Genomic DNA, 26,229 nt, shown 5'->3' on the forward strand with positions numbered 1-26,229 from the left:
CATTTAAAATCCAGACATGGTCAAAATACCGACATATAGAATGTAGACAGGTGAAAAAGTCGACATGACTTTCGGCCAACATGGGTTTTTTTTCACTGTTTTTTTTTACCCGAATGTCGACACAGTAGACATGGACACAGTTGGAAGTCAACCGCAGCCCCTTGCGTCGCTCGCGATGCTTCGGGCACGGTGCCTCACTGCGCTCGGCACACTATTTTATTCTCCCACCACGCCCTAGTGGATGGTAGGGCATGAAATACCGCCTGTCGGCACATGTCGGCTCAAAAAAACCCTGAAAAAACCCATGTCGACCTCGCGACCGAAAGTCATGTTGAATTTTTCACCTGTCTACATTCTATATGTCGGGATTTTGACCGTGTCGGGATTTTGACTGCATCCCACATTAGCTCCAGAAAGGTCAGGATGGAATATGAATATTAGGCAAACATAGTAGGGACACGGTGATGGTCTGATTCTTCTAAAATGTCAAAGTTTAGAAAATTAAACACCTATGGGAGATTTGAGACTAATAGGAAATTTTTCACCTGTGATCAAATCCTGTAGGGCTTTTTGGGCGTTACAATCTCCTCCCGAAAGGTAACCCTGCAGCCAGGATCACTACTGCAACGCCAGTGGAGGTTTCTTTAAGCCAGGGGTGGGGAACCTCCGGCCCGCGGGCCGGATACGGCCCCCCGCACCCAGTATGTCCGGCCCGCCCGTCTGCCTATATTACAGCCGCCCGCCTGCCTATATTAAAGAAGTATCATCCGCCCGGCCGCCTATATTTCATACCAGCCGCCGGGGATGGCTGCTGCTGCTGCCGCCGGGGAGATGTGCATAAGACGGGCGCGTCTTCTACACATCTCCCCGGCGGCAGCAGCAGCAGCCATCCCCGTCGCCTGGTATGTAATATAGGAGGGAGGGCGGGCGGATGATGATAATACATCAGTAATATAGGGGCAGGCGGGCGGCTGATAATACATCAGTTATATAGGCGGGCGGGCAGCTGATTAATCAGTAATATAGCCGGGCGGGTGGCGGGGAAGATGTGCGCCCGCCAATGCTGCTTCTCTCACCCTCCCTTCCCCAGTGACTGACACATCCAGGGGTTGTCATTTACCCCTGGATTCACCCCCAAACAGGTTAATGTGATTATGTCTGATTCTCATAATCAGACATAATCACATAAATCTGTTTGGGGGTGACACCCCCCCCCCCCTTCCTCCACACTGTCACTTTTTATGGTGTCTCTGCCCACATGTATATGCCACTGCCCGTGTGTATAATGCCCACATATATATGCCGCTGCCCTGTGTATAATGCCCACATGTATATGCCGCTGCCAGTGTGTATAATGCCCACATGTATATGCCGGTGCCCTTGTGTATTATGCCCACATCTATATGCCGGTGCCCTTGTGTATAATGCCCACATGTATATGCCGCTGCCAGTGTGTATAATGCCCACATGTATATGCCGGTGCCCTGTGTATAATGCCCACATGTATATGCCGCTGCCCTTGTGTATTATGCCCACATGTATATGCCGCTGCCCTTGTGTATTATGCCCACATGTATATGCCGCTGCCCTTGTGTATTATGCCCACATGTATATGCCGCTGCCCTTGTGTATAATGCCCACATGTATATGCCGCTGCCCTTGTGTATAATGCCCACATGTATATGCCGCTGCCCTGTGTATAATGCCCACATGTATATGCCGCTACCCGTGTGTATAATGCCCACGCGTATATGCCGGTGCCCTGTGTATAATGCCCACATGTATATGCCGCTACCCGTGTGTATAATGCCCACGCGTATATGCCGATAATTGATCATTTTTATATGGCCCCCGAAGGGTTTTCAAATTTTCCAAATGGCCCTCAGTAGAAAAAAGGTTCCCCACCCCTGCTTTAAGCTGTGCACACACGGGCAAAAATCGCTGAGCGACCATATTGCCAGGGATTAGTGTGTGCACTGGCGATAAATCGTCGGGTGCGCGCTCCCATTTTTTGTCCCTTAATGGTCGCTGGACCAGTGACTTCTCCCGGCAGTGTGACATTTTCATCATGACCATCTCTGGTCGCTGATGAAAACGGGACACTGAGCAATATGATTGCTGAGCAATATATCGCCAGTGATCCTATCGCTCTGTGTGTACACAGCTGTAGCTGTTCCAGAAGGAGGATATCCTGGCAGGGGTCAAGTAATTATCGCATGTGCAGGAACCTTTACGGAGGCTGCTACTCCAATGCGGCGCTCCAGGAAGGCAATTGGCCATTGTACTCAATTCAGAAATGCCAATGCCTAGGCAAACATCGGCGCAGTGACTGTGTCATATATCCCACACATACACCCCAGCACAGTGACTGTCATATATCCCACACATACACCCCAGCACAGTGACTGTCATATATCCCACACATACACCCCAGCACAGTGACTGTGTCATATATCCCACACATACACACCAGCGCAGTGACTGTGTCATATATCCCACACATACACACCAGCACAGTGACTGTGTCATATATCCCACACATACACCCCGGCACAGTGACTGCGTCATATATGCCACACATACACCCCGGCACAGTGACTGCGTCATATATCCCACACATACACCCCAGCACAGTGACTGTGTCATATCCCACACATACACCCCAGCACAGTGACTGCGTCATATATCCCACACATACACCCCGGCACAGTGACTGTGTCATATCCCACACATACACCCCGGCACAGTGACTGCGTCATATATCCCACACATACACACCGGCACAGTGACTGCGTCATATATCCCACACATACACCCCGGCACAGTGACTGCGTCATATATCCCACACATACACACCGGCACAGTGACTGCGTCATATATCCCACACATACACCCCAGCACAGTGACTGCGTCATATATCCCACACATACACATCAGCACAGTGACTGTCATATATCCCACACATACACATCAGCACAGTGACTGCGTCATATATCCCACACATACACCCCAGCACAGTGACTGCGTCATATATCCCACACATACACCCCAGCACAGTGACTGCGTCATATATCCCACACATACACCCCGGCACAGTGACTGCGTCATATATGCCACACACACACCCCGGCACAGTGACTGCGTCATATATGCCACACACACACCCCGGCACAGTGACTGCGTCATATATGCCACACATACACCCCAGCACAGTGACTGCGTCATATATCCCACACATACACCCCAGCACAGTGACTGCGTCATATCCCACACATACACCCCAGCACAGTGACTGCGTCATATATCCCACACATACACCCCGGCACAGTGACTGTGTCATATCCCACACATACACCCCGGCACAGTGACTGCGTCATATATCCCACACATACACACCGGCACAGTGACTGCGTCATATATCCCACACATACACCCCAGCACAGTGACTGCGTCATATATCCCACACATACACACCAGCACAGTGACTGTCATATATCCCACACATACACCCCAGCACAGTGACTGCGTCATATATCCCACACATACACATCAGCACAGTGACTGTCATATATCCCACACATACACATCAGCACAGTGACTGTGTCATATATCCCACACATACACCCCAGCACAGTGACTGTGTCATATATCCCACACATACACCCCAGCACAGTGACTGCGTCATATATCCCACACATACACACCAGCACAGTGTCATATATCCCACACATACACCCCAGCACAGTGACTGTGTCATATATCCCACACATACACCCCAGCACAGTGACTGTGTCATATATCCCACACATACACACCAGCACAGTGACTGTCATATATCCCACACATACACACCAGCACAGTGACTGTGTCATATATCCCACACATACACACCGGCACAGTGACTGTGTCATATATCCCACACATACACACCGGCACAGTGACTGTGTCATATATCCCACACATACACCCCAGCACAGTGACTGTGTCATATATCCCACACATACACCCCAGCACAGTGACTGTCATATATCCCACACATACACACCGGCACAGTGACTGTCATATATCCCACACATACACCCCAGCACAGTGACTGTCATATATCCCACACATACACCCCAGCACAGTGACTGTGTCATATATCCCACACATACACACCAGCGCAGTGACTGTGTCATATATCCCACACATACACCCCGGCACAGTGACTGTGTCATATATCCCACACATACACCCCAGCACAGTGACTGTGTCATATATCCCACACATACACAACAGCACAGTGACTGTCATATATCCCACACATACACACCGGCACAGTGACTGTGTCACATATCCCACACATACACCCCAGCACAGTGACTGTCATATATCCCACACATACACCCCAGCACAGTGACTGTCATATATCCCACACACACACCAGCGCAGTGACTGTGTCATATATCCCACACATACACCCCAGCACAGTGACTGTCATATATCCCACACATACACCCCAGCACAGTGACTGTGTCATATATCCCACACACACACCAGCGCAGTGACTGTGTCATATATCCCACACATACACCCCAGCACAGTGACTGTGTCATATATCCCACACATACACCCCAGCACAGTGACTGTGTCATATATCCCACACATACACAACATCACAGTGACTGTCATATATCCCACACATACACACCAGCACAGTGACTGTGTCATATATCCCACACATACACCCCAGCACAGTGACTGTGTCATATATCCCACACATACACAACAGCACAGTGACTGTCATATATCCCACACATACACCCCAGCACAGTGACTGTGTCATATATCCCACACATACACCCCAGCACAGTGACTGTGTCATATATCCCACACATACTTACCAGCACAGTGACTGTGTCATATATCCCACACATACTTACCAGCACAGTGACTGTGTCATATATCCCACACATACACCCCAGCACAGTGACTGTGTCATATATCCCACACATACACACCAGCACAGTGACTGTGTCATATATCCCACACATACACACCAGCACAGTAACTGTGTCATATATCCCACACATACACCCCAGCACAGTGACTGCGTCATATATCCCACACATACACATCAGCACAGTGACTGTCATATATCCCACACATACACACCAGCACAGTGACTGTGTCATATATCCCACACATACACACCGGCACAGTGACTGTGTCATATATCCCACACATACACCCCAGCACAGTGACTGTCATATATCCCACACATACACCCCAGCACAGTGACTGTGTCATATATCCCACACATACACAACAACACAGTCACTGTCATATATCCCCCACATACACACCAGCACAGTGACTGTGTCATATATCCCACACATACACACCAGCACAGTGACTGTGTCATATATTCCACACATACACCCCAGCACAGTGACTGTGTCATATATCCCACACATACACACCAGCACAGTGACTGTGTCATATATCCCACACATACACACCGGCACAGTGACTGTCATATATCCCACACATACACAACGGCACAGTGACTGTGTCATATATCCCACACATACACACCGGCACAGTGACTGTCATATATCCCACACATACACACCAGCACAGTGACTGTGTCATATCCCACACATACACCCCAGCACAGTGACTGTGTCATATATCCCACACATACACACCGGCACAGTGACTGTGTCATATCCCACACATACACCCCAGCACAGTGACTGTGTCATATATGCCACACATACACCCCGGCACAGTGACTGTGTCATATATCCCACACATACACACCGGCACAGTGACTGTCATATATCCCACACATACACCCCAGCACAGTGACTGTGTCATATATCCCACACATACACACCAGCGCAGTGACTGTCATATATCCCACACATACACCCCAGCACAGTGACTGTGTCATATATCCCACACATACACACCAGCACAGTGACTGTCATATATCCCACACATACACCCCGGCACAGTGACTGTAATAATCAACACCAGTGGTTCTCACGGTCACAGTGCATGTTTTGCAGGTCTCGTCACAGAATCAAGTGAAATAATTAACTCCACCTGTGGATCTTTTAAAAAGGTCAGTAATGAATGCACCTGCCGGGTGACCAGGAAAACATGTACTGTCTGGGGACCGACTTTGAGAACCTGTGCACTACAGAATACACTGGAGCAGTGACTATGTAATACAGTAGAAGATAAACCAGTACAATAACTATGTAATATACACAGCATGTAACAGTAGACTGACTATGCCAAATACCTACAGCATACAACAGTAAATGGATTATTGGGGGAGATCAGACCTCAGAGATAAAGTCCCAGCCATTCAGCTCCATTGTTTCAATGATAGAAGCTAATGGGTTAGTACTTTATCTCTCTCCATGCGTTAATAGATCTTCCCTAATATATCATAAGCATTCATCCCTATAGTGATTATGAATCTATACAGTATGCACCACTATACTGACTGTGCACGGCAATATATGCCAGGGTAACACATGAATGGCATATTATGAGTAGCGTAACTGCACAGTATATACAGAGAAGGAATCGGTTATGTACAGGGAGGAGTACACCAACCTCTTGTTCCATGTTCCCATGCAGCCTCAGGAACACCCTGGGATCCTTCCCACAGCTCCGGAGAGGCAGCACATTGCTCAGCAGGGTCAGGTGGAACTCTACCAGCTCACAGCTCGGGAAGAACACAATCATCTTCGGTTTTTTATCATTCTGTAGAAATTGATCAAGAATAAAAGGCTGTAAAGTCTCTTCCAAAATATATATATTTATATATACTCACAGATGTGCATTTAATGTATATGCCCCATAGATGCCCCATAGATGAATTAAACACAACAGAGAAAGCCATGTAAAGGGCTGCGCTGTGTCATACGGAGGCAGCCAATCAATTCACTTGGATACGTACAGGTCCGCCCTTTTTAACTGGTTATACCAGCTCCTCCCACAATGTCCCCTGTTAGTGATGCTTTTAAGTAACGCTTTGTTACACATAGGGCGAGACTTAATAGGATGAGAGATTCAGATCTCCAGGGTTTTTTTAAAGCAGCAATTATTTACCCTGCAAAACCAGTTTGATTTTGCAGGGTAAATGATTGGCGCTTTATAAAAACTGGAGATTTCTTCCCAAATCTCTCACTTTCTGAATCTCTCATCCTATTAAATATCACCCCTAGTGTTTAAAAATTATTGGGGTATTCTTATGCCCTTGTTTGGAATTTCTATATAAAACATTTTAAAACATTTGGTTCCCAATCAAATTTATAAAAACAATCTAAATTTTATAATTTTTTCTTTGAAAGCATAGCAATATATTCTGGCAAGATTTGAAATGACAGATCACCCTTCCAGGTAAGGGTCTAACAATTCTGCGATGCCGTTATAGAGTCATATTACCAACGCGTTTCGTTCCTGATCACACTGACACACCAGGTTGGACAGGCCTGCTCAACGGGAAACTACGGATAACGCTCTATGTATAACTACAGATTATTGCAGAAAGTTATGGCCTCATTTTGAATGACACAATGGTTTGGCGTAGGTACCATTAAAGCCATTTTAAGCAAAACTGGTCAAACTTGCAGGAACATACATAGCAAATAATGGGATTTTGAATTCACAGGGGACACTGGAGTGATACTTACAATGGGTATAGATTGGTAGTCACTGGGAGCTGGCACTTTGCACCTTCAGACACTAGAACGATTTTTTTTGCAGATCGGCTGAATTTACCGATTTTTACCGCAACCGGCAGCCTGTAACATGTGCGGTTGAAGAAAATGGCCGCCGGTGTCTCCAAGTACTGCCAGGGCCGCTGGGAGCCAAGTGGTATTTTAGTAAGCTACTGCAGCTCTGCCCGCCTCTCCACCCCGCAAGTGTACTTATCTTATGTTGCCCATACACTACCATGTGAACGGAGAGGGGGCCGGAGGGATCGCTGGTGGTGGGCGGTGACGGAACGTAGCACTGTGAAGGAGCCTAGCAGGTGTCAACGGTGTCCGAATTTGTAAAAAGAAGTTTAAAACACTGGATGGCCCTCTCTCTCAGCCAATCAGAGGGCCGCCAAGTGCTGCCGCTGACCCCCCCACTAGCGCTCCTTCACACCGCTATGCTCCATCGCCGCCCACGCTCCCTCTGGCCCCCTCTTAATTAACAGACGCCACCGAATGTACCCCCTCCACTGCACATAATATCTATCAGTGCGATATGTGACCAGCGGGCCCGCACATTGCGTCGGGGACCCATTCAATGTGCACAGATGCGGAAGGATTGGATGCAATATCGCCCTATGGCTTGTAGGAGGGGTATAGAGGGTGAGGAGCAGTTAAAATTCTTAAAGTGCCAGCTCCAAGCGACTACCAATCGATACCCATTGTAAGTCGGAACACTCTGGGATACTGGAAGCAATACTTGTTTCCGGAACATAATCCTGCCAGATGTCTGGAATCTTACCTTCCATTTCCCCAGAATGAAAGCGGACAATGTGACCAGTTTCAGCTTGCTCGGAACCACCACCACGTGTTGGTGGAGCTGCTCTGGCATGGCAAAGCCAGAAGGGTCAGTAAGGTTCTGCTCCACGTTGGTTGGCACTGCTGCTGCGATATCGGCGCTTGCATCTTCTGTGACAGTCACGCTGACTGGATTCTGCAAGCTTACGTCAGCCAGACGGGCCACTCCTGAACGGGGAACCAAAAACAAAGCAACACATCTTAATTAGGGAAACAAGGGGGATGTACACCCTGCGCTATACTTCCAAGCTGAAAAATATTACGTACACAGTGGTTTAGTGAAAATAAAAGTGGATATTTATTATAGTCTGCAATTTGAACAATAATAATATTAAATGCAAATAGTATTTATAATAATAAGGTAAAAAATGATTAAGATAAAAATTATTATATAGGATAGTATGCTACAGTATTACGCTATATAAATGTAACAGCTAATACCGGTATACATATACATAAGGACTGGGGGTCACAAGACAAACATAAAAGAGTCCAATGCAAATGCAAACCAGGTGCAGCTTGATTAGCTGTTTCCAGGGTACAGGGGGTCTGCCGGCAGACTTACCCGTCAGTGCCGTATTGCGCAAACGGCGTTGGCGGGATCTCCACAAACATCGACTAGTTTCGCCAGCAACGCTTCCTCAGGATGGTGTGAGGAAGCCTTGCTGGCGAAACAAGTCGGGTGTACATCCCCCTTGTTTCCCTATTGCTCACAACTTTGGGTATTTGTAGTGTACCCACACACCCAGCCGCTGACTACCAGTATTATTGGTCTGCGGCGCAGTCTTCTCTCCCCTCTCACCCACATCTTAATTACCCTACACGCATAATAGAAGAATAAACCATGCACATCTCTGGTGAACGCTGTAGCCCACAGTGGCTTACTATACCCTCCTCGTTTCCTGCACCGACATACAATGTTGGTAAAGAAGGGATGGTGATAGAGGCTGCCTTACCTTGGCTGAGCGTGGCCGACAGTAAGACATTCTGCCTCTGTTCACTCTGTGAGTTCAGAGCATTAAGAATGGTGGTGACGTCTTTCTCAAAACCCAGGTCCAGGATCCTGCACAGAAAACAAGACCATTAAAGTAAGGTGTAACCCTCCACTTTTCACATTGTCCCCTTTAAATTTGATTTGAAAAGCAGCAAGGAGAGGGGAGGATTTATTTTGTGGGAAAAGTGTCTGGCCAATAGCCTTTCATCCCTCCACTACATGTAGGTGGGGCAACGAAGCACTACAAATCCACAATGTCTCAGAACTCACTAGACATGAGCCACATGCTCCCAGCACTCATTACGCACTGCCTTGGAACACTACTACTACATGCTCCCAGCATAGTCGTGCGCACAGGGGTGCCCAGGCACCTCCTAATGACCAGCAGCAGAAGAGTGTCACTCGATTTGTCAGCAGGCGGCTAAATGGCCAAGGTCCGAGTCAGGGTGGGTGCCTTCCCCCCTCCCTCCTCCAGGAGCCGAGGAGGAGAGTGGACGTGCCACTGGCCCCCTCTCCTCTCTCCACTGCGCCTCAGTGCCGCTGTCTTCTCCAGTGTCACTCGACTGTGCCCCAAGCAGAGGTGGAGCGATCAGTCCTCCTCTGTGACCTGGATCAGCTCTGCCCAATTCTCAGCAGGATGTGCTCTACCTGACTGAGATGTCGGCTGGGAAATGCCGGGAGGAGGCAGATGCGCTGTCACCGCACACAGAGGAAGGAGTCAGCCAGTACAGCAGTACCAGACAGGCAGTCCAGGCAGTCCCGACTTCACGGTATGTGACAGCCAACAAAGATATCACTTACACAGCAGAAGGGGGCCACAGCACTGCCCCTAGTGTCCATATTTTAATAAATTGTCACACCATGGCATAATGTGTAATGGGCATTACAATGTGTGGCTTAATGTGGAATGGGCATTATGGTACATGGCATTATGTGTAATGGGCATCACTGTGCATGGCATTATGTGTAATGGGCATCACGGTGCATGGCATTATGTGTAATGGGCATTACAGTGTACATTTTTGCACAGTTCCTTTTTCTGGTATGCGTGGGAGGGAATAATTTATTCTGAAGTGCAAACACATAAATAAGTCACCTTCTATTTAGTTTGCATTGATGCCCAGTAGGCGGTGATGGACACGCCCAGTAGACGTGATGGACACGCCCCTCCAATGGTGCACCCCCTAAGAAAATGGGCTGCACATGCCTATGGCTCCCGGTGCCCTCATTACTCACTGCCTTGAAACACTCTTACTACACGAGCCGACTGTCCCAGCCAGGGACGCAACTAGGGGAGGGGCGCAGGCCACGAATGCTGGATGACTCACTTGCTCCCTCATTACACACTGCCACAGAATTCTCATGTTATATCTAAGCCACGTGCAGCCCTGGTGAACAATGTATGATACCATAATATAACATAAAGGATATAAGTAGGTTTGTGCTGTTACCATATGAATCCTACCAAAGTGCTCTGAGAAACTACAGGACAATGGACGACGCTCTGTAGAAGCAATGGTGGTTTTATACTGAATAGAAACGAATAAGTGAATTACTGATGGCAGAACACTGTAACAGACACTGGCTAACCAATTACCTGTCTGCTTCATCCACTATGAGCCACCGCACACGGGTGAAGTGAATGCTCTTTGTTGACTTGATATGATCGACCAGTCTCCCCGGAGTAGAAATGAGAATATTTATGCCCTTTCGTAGCCTTTACAGAGGAACAGAAAGAAGTGTTACAAAACGGAATGGTAATTAGTATGTACTGCACAGACAGATGTGGCGCAGGCACACAGAATATATAGCTTATCCATAGGTTAATAATGTGATTTATCTGCAGCTAGTGGGAGATACCCCAGGGAGGACATGGGAGACACCCCAGGGAGGGCTGGGAGTATTACAGGATGACATCACCTGGCCTTTTCAGACTTTCGCTTCTCTCCTCCCATCAGGACTCCAGGCACAATCCAGGTGAAAGGCTGGAAACAGACACAGCAATAACGTGATTAACTCCTTCCATTGGTTTACACATCACTGCCTCTATATTTATATTCATATCCCCGGCAGAATCCAGTCTCACGGCCTACACCTTTCCCTCCTGGCCTCTGTAACTCCACCCCAAGCGCCACCAACACCGCCTGGTCTGCAGAGATACAGTGTGATCCTGCCTTCTAGATCACCAGCACCGATAATCTGGTCACAAAACAATGCTGCTTGGACCGGACCCATTTCCAATCTGGCTGAACGCTGGTGTAAAGAGAATGGGTAGATCATCGGGGTAGCAGTCAATTTACTGATGGTCATTATACAGACACCCATTGACCAACCGTCCAAATACAGACATGGTCATTATACCAACAGTCATTACGGTGACATGTGCCACTTGATCATGTGTAACCACTGCAGTGGACCTAAAGGGGTAATCCAATAGTTCCATGCGTGGCGATGAGGAACACAGGTGGTGTCCATGTCAACCCCCACAGAAACATGTCGGCATGTCAACTATGTCGGTCAATTGAACATATTTTTACCGGTATATTTTAACAGTGTTGATATTTTGACTATTGGTCAATGACCATCGATAAATCATACTGAACCAGACCATTAGAGTTGGGCTGGATTCAGAGTTGTACACTATAGCACAGCCGCAGGATGGTGCAAGGGAACGGCTGTGTTATACCATACAGCTAATGCCGCAGGATGGTGCAAGGGAACAGCTGTGTTATACCATACAGCTAATGCCGCAGGATGGTGCAAGGGAACGGCTGTGCTATACCATACAGCTAATGCCGCAGGATGGTGCAAGGGAACGGCTGTGCTATACCGTACAGCTAATATGCTAATGCCGCTGGATGGTGCAAGGGAACGGCTGTGTTATACCGTACAGCTAATGCCGCAGGATGGTGCAAGGGAACGGCTGTGCTATACCGTACAGCTAATGCCGCAGAATGGTGCAAGGGAACAGCTGTGCTATACCATACAGCTAATGCCGCAGGATGGTGCAAGGGAACGGCTGTGTTATACGGTACAGCTAATATGCTAATGCCGCTGGATGGTGCAAGGGAACGGCTGTGCTATACCATACAGCTAATGCCGCAGGATGGTGCAAGGGAATGGCTGTGCTATACCGTACAGCTAATGTCGCAGGATGGTGCAAGAAAACGGCTGTGATATACTGTACAGCTAATATGCTAATGCCGCAGGATGGTGCAAGGGAACGGCTGTGCTATACCATACAGCTAATGCCGCAGGATGGTGCAAGGGAACGGCTGTGCTATACCATACAGCTAAATATGCTAATGCCGCTGGATGGTGCAAGGGAACGGCTGTGCTATACCATACAGCTAATGCCGCAGGATGGTGCAATGGAACGGCTGTGCTATACCATACAGCTAATGCCGCAGGATGGTGCAAGGGAACAGCTGTGCTATACCATACAGCTAATGCCGCAGGATGGTGCAAGGGAACGGCTGTGATATACCGTACAGCTAATATGCTAATGCCGCTCGATGGTGCAAGGGAACAGCTGTGCTATACCATACAGCTAATGCCGCAGGATGGTGCAAGGGAACGGCTGTGATATACCGTACAGCTAATATGCTAATGCCGCAGGATGGTGCAAGGGAACGGCTGTGCTATATCGTATAGCTAATGCCGCAGGATGGTGCAAGGGATTGGCTGTGCTAGACCATACAGCTAATGCTGCAGGATGGTGCAAGGGAACGGCTGTGCTATACCGTACAGCTAATGCCGCAGGATTGTGCAAGGGAACGGCTGTGCTATACCGTACAGCTAATGCCGCAGGATGGTGCAAGGGAACGGCTGTGCTATACCATACAGGTTATGCCGCAGGATGGTGCAAGGGAACGGCTGTGCTATACCGTACAGCTAATGCCGCAGGATGGTGCAAGAGAACGGCTGTGTTATACCGTACAGCTAATATGCTAATGCCGCAGGATGGTGCAAGGGAACGGCTGTGCTATACCATACAGCTAATGCCGCAGGATGGTGCAAGGGAACGGCTGTGATATACCGTACAGCTAATATGCTAATGCCGCTGGATGATGCAAGGGAACGGCTGTGCTATACCATACAGCTAATGCCGCAGGATGGTGCAAGGGAACGGCTGTGCTATACCATACAGCTAATGCCGCAGGATGGTGCAAGGGAACGGCTGTGCTATACCATACAGCTAATGCCGCAGGATGGTGCAAGGGAACGGCTGTGATATACCGTACAGCTAATATGCTAATGCCGCTCGATGGTGCAAGGGAACAGCTGTGCTATACCATACAGCTAATGCCGCAGGATGGTGCAAGGGAACGGCTGTGATATACCGTACAGCTAATATGCTAATGCCGCAGGATGGTGCAAGGGAACGGCTGTGCTATATCGTATAGCTAATGCCGCAGGATGGTGCAAGGGATTGGCTGTGCTAGACCATACAGCTAATGCTGCAGGATGGTGCAAGGGAACGGCTGTGCTATACCGTACAGCTAATGCCGCAGGATTGTGCAAGGGAACGGCTGTGCTATACCGTACAGCTAATGCCGCAGGATGGTGCAAGGGAACGGCTGTGCTATACCATACAGGTTATGCCGCAGGATGGTGCAAGGGAACGGCTGTGCTATACCGTACAGCTAATGCCGCAGGATGGTGCAAGAGAACGGCTGTGTTATACCGTACAGCTAATATGCTAATGCCGCAGGATGGTGCAAGGGAACGGCTGTGCTATACCATACAGCTAATGCCGCAGGATGGTGCAAGGGAACGGCTGTGATATACCGTACAGCTAATATGCTAATGCCGCTGGATGGTGCAAGGGAACGGCTGTGCTATACCATACAGCTAATGCCGCAGGATGGTGCAAGGGAACGGCTGTGCTATACCATACAGCTAATGCCGCAGGATGGTGCAAGGGAACGGCTGTGCTATACCATACAGCTAATGCCGCAGGATGGTGCAAGGGAACGGCTGTGATATACCGTACAGCTAATATGCTAATGCCGCTCGATGGTGCAAGGGAACGGCTGTGCTATATCGTATAGCTAATGCCGCAGGATGGTGCAAGGGAACGGCTGTGCTATACCATACAGCTAATGCCGCAGGATGGTGCAAGGGAGCGGCTGTGCTATACCGTAAAGCTAATGCCGCAGGATTGTGCAAGGGAACGGCTGTGCTATACCGTAAAGCTAATGCCGCAGGATGGTGCAAGGGAACGGCTGTGCTATACCATACAGCTAATGCCGCAGGATGGTGCAAGGGAACGGCTGTGATATACCGTACAGCTAATATGCTAATGCCGCTGGATGGTGCAAGGGAACGGCTGTGCTATACCATACAGCTAATGCCGCAGGATGGTGCAAGGGAACGGCTGTGCTATACCATACAGCTAATGCCGCAGGATGGTGCAAGGGAACGGCTGTGCTATACCATACAGCTAATGCCGCAGGATGGTGCAAGGGAACGGCTGTGATATACCGTACAGCTAATATGCTAATGCCGCAGGATGGTGCAAGGGAACGGCTGTGCTATATCGTATAGCTAATGCCGCAGGATGGTGCAAGGGAACGGCTGTGCTATACCATACAGCTAATGCCGCAGGATGGTGCAAGGGAGCGGCTGTGCTATACCGTAAAGCTAATGCCGCAGGATTGTGCAAGGGAACGGCTGTGCTATACCGTAAAGCTAATGCCGCAGGATGGTGCAAGGGAACGGCTGTGCTATACCGTACAGCTAATGCCGCAGGATGGTGCAAGGAACGGCTGTGCTATACCGTACAGTGAATATGCTAATGCCGCAGGAGGAATCTGGTGTAAATAGATGCACCATCGTGTCACTCTCTGTGACCATAGTGTCATGCTGCATGACCTCCGATCCACAGCAGACGTCAGTAAATCTGCATCACCAGGTGTAGACACGGAATTCGGCATACCACACTACGGTGGCCTGTATTTTGGAGAATGGACTCGGTCACCGCCCTCAATCTGGCTAGGGCGTAGAGGGCACTGCGTGCGAGGACACAGGCACATTATATCCCCCCCCCACACATGGGCTGTATTTGTGTGTGGCCTGTACCGTCTACAACACATGTGATCTGTGCAGCTATACTGACCTTAAGCAGCTTCTGAACAGTGGTAAAACTCTGCAGAGCCAGCTATAGGAAGAAAATAAAAGTAAATCAAAGCTCTGTTCAGTGGTGAGATAACTATAATTATAAATGACAAAATAAATGTAATATTATATAGTATAAACATTAGGGCAACACGGACAGTGTAATGGTTAGCATCACTGCCTCACAGAACTGAGGTCATAAGTTCCATTCCCACCATGGCCCTAACTGTGTGGAGTTTATATATTCTCCCCGTGCTTGCATGGGTTTCCTCTGGGTGCTCCGATTTCCTCCCACGCTCCAAAAATAAACTGGTAGGTTTATTGGCTCGCAACAAATTAACCCTAGAATGTCTGTGTGTGCGTGTACATGTGGTAGGGGATATAGATTGTAAGCTCCACTGGGGCAGGGACTGATGTGAGTGTTCAACTATTCTCTGTACATCGCTGCGGAATATGTGTGCGCTATATAATAACTGGTAATAAATAAATAATATAGTATAAAGAAACAGGACAAGACGTGAGCAGTAATAGATGTCACCATAGTAACAGATCAAATTCTTACCTCTCTTGTAGGGACTAAAATAAGGGCGTAAGGACCGTCACTGCGCTGTTGGGAATGGGAGGAGTAACATTAGCAGGTCTCTATAGAAATATAATCCAGAACCACATACATAAATACAACACAGAGAATTTACTATACGCTGTAAAAAGAAAAAAGTCATCACACTAAAATATGGGAAACATGAGTTAAGCTGGTCATACGCTGGTGCGATTTGGGGCCTCTTCACCCAAATCCAACACATTGAGATGAGAAATCAGGTGAAAATTGCCTTATCGCATGTGTTTAACCTCACATTTTGGGGGGTATGCAATGTGCCGCAGCTATTTCCAATGTGGGAAATAGCAGCTGTGATCCCAGATTGCATACCCCCCCCCCCTGACGTGCGGTCCCGTGTGCATCAGTTCAAAGCCAGAGATTGCAAGGCCTGTTTTTTGTTTTTTTATCATTTGCACAATCTTTGTTAGAGGATTTATCAAATACACAAATCAAAAAACACATGACCTTAACTCCGGTTTGTCTGAATGTTCTTGCTCCTAATTGTGGGCCCCTAACGCTGTTCCAGGTTTTGTGATGCCGTCTGGCAGTTTATACAGGGAGGCTAGCACTAAAATATCATCAGAAATGAGACCCTTATCAAGAATAACACTTTGAACACTCCATATTTAAGGAGTGACTCAAATGAAAGCAAAAGACTGGTTGAGGTCCCTGATTGGCATAAAGGTTCCACACTGCACTCCAGTTTAAGACTAAATGGCACTTTAGGCCCATCAAGGACCTTGCAAAATAAACTCAGAGGGTGGATGGTGGGTAAAACGGGATTTTTATCTTACCTTTTCTGAAGCCATGGTGGAGCACTGGGAACATTGGGGTATCCTATGGTCTGACAGGGCACCAAGGAGTTAACTTCTTGTGTGCAAAGGAGAGGCCCCTCCTCCCCATACCAAGCCAGCCTCCAGTTATTTACTTAACAAGCTAAGAGAGGAAAGGAGAAGCAAGAACCCATACACACAGAAGCTGACAATCACCACCCATGGCAGAAGAACCATCTCAAGCCGAGAGGAGTGTAGGTCAGGCGTCCAGTGTGCCACCATGGCTTCAGAAAAACGGAAGCAATAGCAAAAAGAAAAACGGTTTTCCACATCAGATAACATCGAGCAACTTCATATGAAGGCTCAAACTGAGCTTTAGACAACACCTTGAGAACCAAATCAAGTCCCAATGATGAACAGGTGTAACAAAGGAGGGCTGCAGGTTTAGAACCTCTTGCAAAAAGAAAAAAAAAATGGCCAAAACCTGAACTGTTAATGAGGCCAGCCTCCAAACCAACTGTAGAGTGACAATTAAAATATGTGCATCACAAACGATGGTATATCCGCAGAATGGAAGGTTTTCTTGCTGAAACCATAGTCCGAAAATCCCAGAGAGCGTTTAGGACTGACGTTCAACAGCCAAGCTGTCAAAGCTAGTCACGGGAGATCGGGATGAAAACATGGACCTTGACTGAGAAGTTACGGCCTCAGAGGAAGCGACCACGGCAAAGCAATTGACAGTCTGAGTAGATCAGCATACCAAGGGCGTGTCAGGCAGATGTGAGCGAGGAGAATCGCCAGAACCCCTTCCACGCGCAGTTTGCAAAAGAACCCTGTGGAGAGCTGTCAGGGGAACAGGTACACCACTGAAAAGTTCCAGAAGGCCAACAGGGCTTCTATGAGAAACGCCCCAGGATCTCTGGTGCGAGCCCCGTAGCACAGAAGCTTTCAGTTGTGACGCAACGCAAACAGATCGATTTGGGGTTGACCCCAGCGACGAACCAAGAGATGAAACACCTCTGGATGGAGACCCCACTCTCCTGAGTGTACGTCCTACTGGTGGGGTAAGTCGGCTTCCCAATGCAACAGATCTGGTACGTACACAGCTGAGAGAGCCGGTAGATGTTTCTCTGCCCACCGAAGAATGTTCGTCACCTTGAGCATGGCCACTCTGCTGCTTGTGCCTCCCCTGGTGGTTTACGTAAGCCACTGCCATGGTGTAGTCGTACTGGATCTTCACCGGCCAACACTGCATGGAGGGTATCACCTGAAAGTCCGACAAACTGCTCGCAGCGCCAACACATTTTTGAAAAAATTGCTTGTTCCTGAGAAGACCAACGTCCTTCAAACTAAAAGTTTTCAGCTACAGCACCCCAACCCATGAGACTGGCGTCGGTTGTCACTATGACCCAATCCAGGATCAGGAAGGGTTCACCTTTGTTCAGATTGGATGACTGAAGCAACCAAATGAATTATAGATGCAGGTCCCTGGAGAGTGTAATCATCGGATTTTAACCTCAACGGAGAACAATTCCGAGCTTGAAGTAGTTCCAACTGGAGCATCCTGGAGTGTGCGTATTCCACCATCTGGAAGCAAGACACCAACTTCCCGAGGAGACACATACCAAAGTGGATGTAAACTGTTCGGCGTGGCAGGAACTTCCGAACTAAGTTCTGAATAGACCTTCGCTTGTCCCAGGGCAGGTAAATCCATTATGACATGGCATCCAGCAGAGCACCAAAGTGAATAATAAGCTGGGAGGGGACCATACTGGACTTGCACCTTCAAGATTTCACGGTCAGACAGACAAGACCCTGTAGGCTGGCCTGAGCATCCGCCATCAAGAGACGATTGTCCAGATATGTATGATGCGGATTGCCTGCAGCCGCAGGTGAGCCATCATGTCGCAAACACACGAGGTGCAGTAGAGAGGCCGAAGGGCAATGCACATAACTACAAATGATCTCTGTGAACAGTGAACCTGAGGAATTTCTGATTTTGGTCATCCCAAATGGCAATATGCAGGTATGCATCCTGTACATCCAAGGAGGCCATATAGTCGCCCCTTTTGAGGGCCTGAAGAATTGACCAAAGAGACTCCATCCAGACCTCGGTACACGCAGGAACTTGTTTAGGGTGCAAAGGTTCAGAATAGGCCGGGACTTCCTGTCCAGCTTCAGGACCAGGAAAAAGTTTGAATAGAACCCGGTGCTTCATAGATGTAAGGGAGCCGGGACTATGACCCCTGTCGTGAGAAGGGACCAAACGGCCTTGCGAAGAGCGCTATCCTCGTCGACGTCTACAGTGAGTAACTCTCCGACCCGACCTTGGTGATCCATCTGTCGGACGTGGTTTGACGTCAGCCGTTGGTTAAGAGCATAAAGGTTGACCCACCATGGAGAACTCCGGGTGGGGACACACCCAGTCAAGCAGACGGTTTGACAATCTGCTTAGGGGCTTGACCGCTACCACTCCAGGACTGATAGCCTTTAAGACTATGCCGCAGTTGGTTGGAAGCAAGGTGAGGGTTGTCCTCTTGCATTACCTGGGGGCCGAAAGGAACGAAAGGTGGTCCTTGTTGTGGAGCCGCACAGGGCAGAAAGTCTATCTTGGAAGCAGCTAACACGGCCGCCCTCTTATCAAGCTTTGGACTAGAGAGGACTGTACCCAGAAAGGGAAGTCCTTTCAGAGCTTGAAAACATGTACCCTTTCCTCTGCACCAAGGAAAAACCTGAGGCTGGCCTGAGGCAGGCTGGGTATGAGGAAGAGGGGCCTCTCCCCTGCATGCAAGACGGTAACTCCTTGGTGCCGGTCTGAGACCAGAGGATACCCCAATATTTCCAGTCTTAAGGCCCCCATACACTGGCCAGGTTTATGGGCAGTCGGACCTGTTTGCCCAGAGCCCCTGGCAGCTCCCATGCAATCTTGCACTTGATGTGCCATTTTTACATGCAATAAATCGCATGCAATTTATAGCATTTAGTTCTCCCGGGGAGCTGTTGCGGTGGGGTGAGAGTCTCAGCCAAACAGCCGTCCAGCCATTTCAAAATATTCAGCAACCGCATACCGCCGCCCAGCAAAATGCCGCTACTTGGACGGAACCTGCTGCCCACCACTAGTATAGAAACAAAGAATTTGACGGCAGATAAGAACCACTTGGCCCATCTAGTCTGCCCCTTTTTTTTTTAAACATGTTACCTCAAACCATATTTGATCCTTATTTTTTTGTAAGGATATCAATATGCTTATCCCAAGCATGATTACATTGTACTACTGTATTTGCGTCTACCACCTCTGATGGTAGGCTATTCCACTTATCTACTACTCTTTCTGTGAAAAAATTCTTCCTCACATTTCCACTGTACCTTCCTCCCCCCAGTGTCAGTGCATGTCCTCGTGTTCTGTTGCTCCTCTTCCTGTGAAGAATGTCTCCCACCTGTACCTTGTTAAAACCCTTGATATATTTGAAAGTTTCTATCATGTCCCCCCTTTCCCTTCTCTGCTCTAAAGTATACATATTAAGATCTTTTAGTCTTTCCTGGTACGTTTTGTGTTGTAGGCCATGCACCATTTTAGTTGCTCTTCTTTGTACAGTCTCCAATGTATTTATATCCTTCTGGAGATATGGCTTTCAGAACTGAACACAGTCCTCTAGATAAGGTTGTACCAATGACCTATACAGTGGCATTATTACTTCTTTCTTTCTACTGCTGATGCAACCAAGCATCTGACTTGCCTTCTTCATTGCTTTGTTACATTGCCTACCTGCTTTTAAGTCCCCTGAAATAGTGACACCTAGATCCCTCTCTTCCTCAGTAGTTTCCATTATAGTGCCATTTATACTATATTGAGTCTTTGGATTTCTGAGACCCAAGTGCATGATTTTGCATTTTTTGGCATTAAACTGTAGTTGCCATTCTCTTGACCATTTCTCTAATCTGCCTAGATCATCAATCATTTGTTTTACCCCTCCTGGTGTGTCTACCCTATTGCATACCTTTGTGTCATCTGCAAAAAGGCACATTTTACCCTCAATTCCATTTGCAATATCACCAATAAAGATATTAAAAAGCACTGGTCCAAGTACAGATCCCTGGGGTACTCCACTTGTAACCTTTCCCTCCTGTGACTGTACTCCGTTTACTACAACTCTCTGTTTTCTGTCCTGCAACCATGCTCTTATCCATTCAACTATCTTAGAATCCAATCCCAAGCTTTCAAGTATGAGCTGCCCGCCCCCACCAGCTGGCCGGACCCCGCTGCCCGGGAAGGAGGTCCCTGGTCGGGTCCGATGCGCACATTAGAGCTGAGGGGATGTACTGGGACGTTCCCGAAGTAACCGGGACAGTTGGGAGGTATAGTACTGCACAGGCTCCAAGTGCACAGAGCAGATAACAGCACCCCTAGTGGTGAAACATAATAGCATAGATGCTTAGGACTAAAAAAAACAAAAAAACGTAAAATTAAAATAAAATTTTTAAAATCATCATCAACGTAAACCATACCCAGTAAATAAAATAACTCCGGCACATTGTTATAGATTACATCATGTCAAAGTTACCTGGATTTTGGGGACCACTGCTTGAAGCGCCTGCACTAGTGGAATCCCATAGGCCAAGGTCTTACCTATAAGGAATTCCAAACACATTTATTATTACACTAGTCGCCATATTGCAAAGTACCCTGCTGCTCTCAATGCTGCATATGATAAAATATATACCTAGGTCACATTCATCTTCATACTACAATTATTGGTAGTCGTTTATCCTCCAAATTGGACATTTACGAACCTAATACGTTTATTACCACTAGTCAAATGTTTGAGGTTGACAGTGAGGTGGCTTAGCGTACACGCGGAGATGGTCTGCCCTATGGCTGTGTTATAAGAGTGTTGCGGGTTGTGCCTGTCGAAAGATGGCGCGCGCAATGATGCTCATTTGCCCTTAAAAAGAGGCCAATTGTGGGGTATCCAATTAAATGCGAGAGTTTTTCGGGATTTTGAACACACATACAATAAATATATATATTTTAAAGTCAGAGGCTATCCAATTAGATCTCTCATATAAAAATACTTTTTCATGCAAAAACACACAGTAAAACCTGTGTATTTTTACGCTTATCGGGGATTTTGCTTTGCATGTAAAACAAAATCCATGATAAGCTGCAGGCCGTACCGAGATATAGCAGCCCCTGGCAAAGCAATTATTCACAATCAGACATCACGTGTAATTGGATACCCCCCTTGGACTGAGAAACTGCAGCTGTCATAGGGCAGGTACAAGTCACATGATGCACTACGGACACTAAAGTGGGTGGTACATTTTTGCCTTTACATATTGTTGTAAATTCCCATTTTCTTTTCAGGGGACTCTAGTGCATCATACTGTATATTATATTGCAATTTTTACATGTACCCTAATTACTAAAAACACAGCACAATTATAATGAATTAACTTACTAATTAATTAATAATTACTAATCAAGTAATTTTGAGGCGATGAGCATAATTTTGGACAAAATTATGGAGGGGAGAACTGCAAAAGAGTCTGGAAAAGTGTTGGATTTGTAGGGATTGATAAAACTGAATTGTAGTTTGAAGGTTTAAAGCAGGCATGTCCAACGTTGGCCCTCCAGATGTTATGAAACTACACATCCCAGCATGCTTTGCCACAGTTTTGCTATTAGAGAATGCTAAAACTATTGCAAAGCCTGCTGGGATGTGTAGTTTCAAAACATCTGGAGGGCCAACGTTGGACATGCCTGGTTTAAAGTATTTTTTGCAATGGTTCCCAAACCCCAGAGCACAGTATTTTTTTCACAGTGCCTGTACACCAGGCATGTCCAAACTAGGGCTCTCCAGCTGTTGTGAAACTACAAGTCCCATCATCTCTTGCCACAATTTTGCTATTAGGGAATGCTAAAACTATGGCAAGGCATGCTGGGATTTGTAGTTTCACAACATCTGGAGGGCCACAGTTTTGATGTGCCTGCTCTACTGCAAAATGTGCTTATTGAGAATATCTGTAAAAAATATTAAATTTAGTAAATTGGGCTTGTACATACCCCTTTCACATCGCACAAATAACCTGGTTCCGACCTGGATAAATGCGCGTGTGAAAGGGCCTTTTCAAAATACCAGATTCCAACCCTGGTTAAAAAGGAGGGTTTATCCCAGGTCGGTCCCGGGCTGCTGTGCAGTGTGAACCGCTAACCCGGGTCCTGTTCACACTATATGGAGGAGGTACTGTCAGCTCCGAGCGCTGCCTCCTCCCCCACCCACCGACGATGCATCCGCTACTCTGCCCCCTTTCTGATGTCAGCGACCCTGCATATTGTCGGGTCGCTGTGGGAGACTCACCTCACAAATGCCAGGTCATGTGTGCGACCCGCCATTTGCGACGTGAAAGGGGTAACAGTCTCTCATCCTTAGGGTCAGTCATGCGGTGGCGGACAGGACTACACTTCCGTTTGTCCACATTTGTTATAACTGGCAGCCACCAGCACTGGGTTTGCTGATCCCATGGGACCATAAAATACGTATATTTGGTCTTGTAGCTGCAACAATATTGAAATATTGGTACTTATGGAAATAATTATGGATATTTTACAGTCTCAAAATATTTTGTATTTCGCCATTACAATCATAAACACCAGATTTGACCGATTTAGAGATATTCCTTAAAGACAACGTACCAGATCCAGTCTGCGATCGGACCATGGCGTCCCTTCCGGACATGAGAGCGGGTATTGTCATTTTCTGGACACTACAAAATAAAATGTAAAAAAAAAAGGATTGAGATGTATGTTCTACAGGTCGCACTTCTGACTCAGCTCCAATGCGTACGGGAACGTGCGTTGGACCCAATCAGACGTCAAACATCTGCGATTTGGACACTTTTCATCCGATTTGTTGGCGCAATCTGTCATAATCAGATAAAAAGAGGCCAAATTGCACAAGTGTATCGGGCCTTACGTCTCTCGTGGCAAAACGCATTGGCGGTTTTATAAAATGAACACTTAAAAATGGTACTGGTCACAACTGGCTCGATTCGAAGGTTAAGGCAGAGTTGATTATTGACGCAGTTGACCGATGTTTTGCTACGGCGCATACGTCAACACTTTTCTGTGCATAGGGTAGCAACTAGGCATGCCGTAGCATTTCACTGGGAATTTTGTGGACACTTTTTGATTAATAAGTATTAAATATAATTGGTATAATGAAAACATATGTTTTTCATTTAAAAATGATGGGATATCCAAATATTTAAATGTAGTTAGTCTCCCCCTACAGATAATGTAGCGTCTGCTAGCATTCGGATAGAATTTAAAAATCAAGAAAATAATATTCTCCAATAAAAAACGAACAATTTGTAAAATTATGGACATCTAACTAAAGCAGAAATAATCCTGTTTTAGTTAAGATACCCAGAATTTTACAAATTTTGTTGACAGCTGCTTTTGGACCAGAGCGAGCAACATTTTAGGTTTAGGTCAGTGCTCAGTGTCCAATCATCATCAAAGATTTATCTTTAACCCTTTGAGTGTCAAGTTAATCTTTCAAAATAGGTGTGATGGCCGCGAGAAGTGGGAGGGAGCTCGTCAATTCCCGAGCTTGACTGCGTGTGAAGTCGGGGTCGTTCTGCGATATCCCCTGGTTCAATGCTGTCGAGGAAGACCGCATTGAATAGGGCCACGCAGCCATAGGGCCCCGCAGCCATCTCCTCTGGCCCATCTAGTCTGTATGGGATATAGGGCCTGATTCTTGTACCCTTGCAAAAGCAAATTCTCTCTCTAATGGACAAAACCATGCTGCACTGCAGGGGGCAGATGTAACGTACAGAGAGAGTTAGATGTGGTTATTTTGTTTCTGTGCAGGGTAAATTCTAGCTACTTTTACACTACAATATACTGTAGATATCAGTTTGATGTAAAAACCGCACCCAAATCTAACTCTCTCTGCACATGTTACATCTGCCCCACCTGCAGTGCACATGGTTTTGTCCCAACGTAACATGCGGGCAGGAAAATTCAAATGTCACCCAGCTGCATGACAGGGAATGACATGCTGAGGGCCAGTCAGTACGGGTTTTGTCCATTAGAGAGAGAATTTGCTTTTGCAAGGGTACAAGAATCAGGCAGATCTTCAATCTCCCGACGGGGGAGATGGCTGCGGGGCCCTATTTAATGCGGTCTTCCATGACAGCATTAAACAGGGGATATCACAGTACGAGTCCGACTTCACAAGCAGTCGGGCTCGTTCTGTCGTGAACAGCCGGGAATTGACGAGCTCGCGGCCATCACACCTATTTTGAACATGTTCGGTTATGTCTGTAGTATCACAAAAAAAAAAAAACCCACAATAAAAATATTAAAACAAGCGCCATACACACCTGGTCATTTTGGTCATGTCCAGGACATTTGTGATAGTGGATACCTAAATGAAAAAAGAAAAATAAATAAATAAGGAGGTTCACTTGCTTCCATTCCTCAGTCATTAGGAGCTAATCTTTCCTGCAGCATTACAAGCTTGGGTAGGACTGGTGCCAGTGTCTTCCGCCTTGGTACTCTCCTTTTGCCAGTGGCTGGCAGCAGCGCTTTTGTCCTCTTTATAAACAGACTTTAGCCGCTGTTTGTGGACACGGTTAGGACAACGCTGGGGAACAAGGACTTCTCTGGCATTAACATTTTCTTAATGAAGAATCAGCAGCGATGGAGCCTTTTGCAGCACCAAAACATTACAATATGTCCCAGGACATCGAAATCAGCTGAAATTATCAGAAATCACCTTATTTGTAAGGGTATGGGATATTGAGTGGACTCAATTTAGGTCAACAATAGGAATGTCAACAGCCAAACGTTGAAATTAGCTTTTCATGTTTTTTTGTACCAAATGTCAACAGTCAGCACTGACACAGTCTATGTGTACTACTGGCGTACGCCATGCTTTGAGCATGGTGCCACGCTAGGCACACTATTTCTTACTTTCACCAAGCCCGAAAGCAGCAGTGGGGAAAATCCAGCCCGCGGGCCGTATACAGCCCCGGAGCTGGTCTTTGTGGACCACCCGCCCGACGGCTGTACAGCGGGTCAAGTACAGGCGAAATCTCGCGAGAGCTACCGACCTATCGCAAGATTTCCCCTGTATCGGTCTCCCTGCACAGCCGCCGGACCACACAGACCGG

General features: G+C 47.3%; 1 protein-coding gene across 1 annotated transcript in view; it reads right to left on the reverse strand.

The window, feature by feature from the left end:
• The window catches only part of DDX31 (DEAD-box helicase 31), a 73,141-nt gene that overhangs the window by 36,416 nt on the left and 10,496 nt on the right, over positions 1 to 26,229 (reverse strand). The window contains exons 4-13 of the mRNA XM_083160928.1: positions 25,438 to 25,481; positions 23,741 to 23,811; positions 21,609 to 21,673; positions 16,238 to 16,282; positions 15,677 to 15,718; positions 11,476 to 11,540; positions 11,153 to 11,272; positions 9,518 to 9,624; positions 8,506 to 8,729; positions 6,616 to 6,765 (exon numbers count right to left, since the gene is read on the reverse strand). Of these exons, the coding sequence (XP_083017054.1) occupies positions 6,616 to 6,765; positions 8,506 to 8,729; positions 9,518 to 9,624; positions 11,153 to 11,272; positions 11,476 to 11,540; positions 15,677 to 15,718; positions 16,238 to 16,282; positions 21,609 to 21,673; positions 23,741 to 23,811; positions 25,438 to 25,481 (933 nt within the window). The remainder of the gene's footprint in view (positions 1 to 6,615; positions 6,766 to 8,505; positions 8,730 to 9,517; positions 9,625 to 11,152; positions 11,273 to 11,475; positions 11,541 to 15,676; positions 15,719 to 16,237; positions 16,283 to 21,608; positions 21,674 to 23,740; positions 23,812 to 25,437; positions 25,482 to 26,229) is intronic.

Source organism: Crinia signifera, chromosome 9, assembly GCF_055691185.1.
Source record: "Crinia signifera chromosome 9, ASM5569118v1, whole genome shotgun sequence".
Lineage (NCBI taxonomy): Eukaryota > Metazoa > Chordata > Amphibia > Anura > Myobatrachidae > Crinia > Crinia signifera.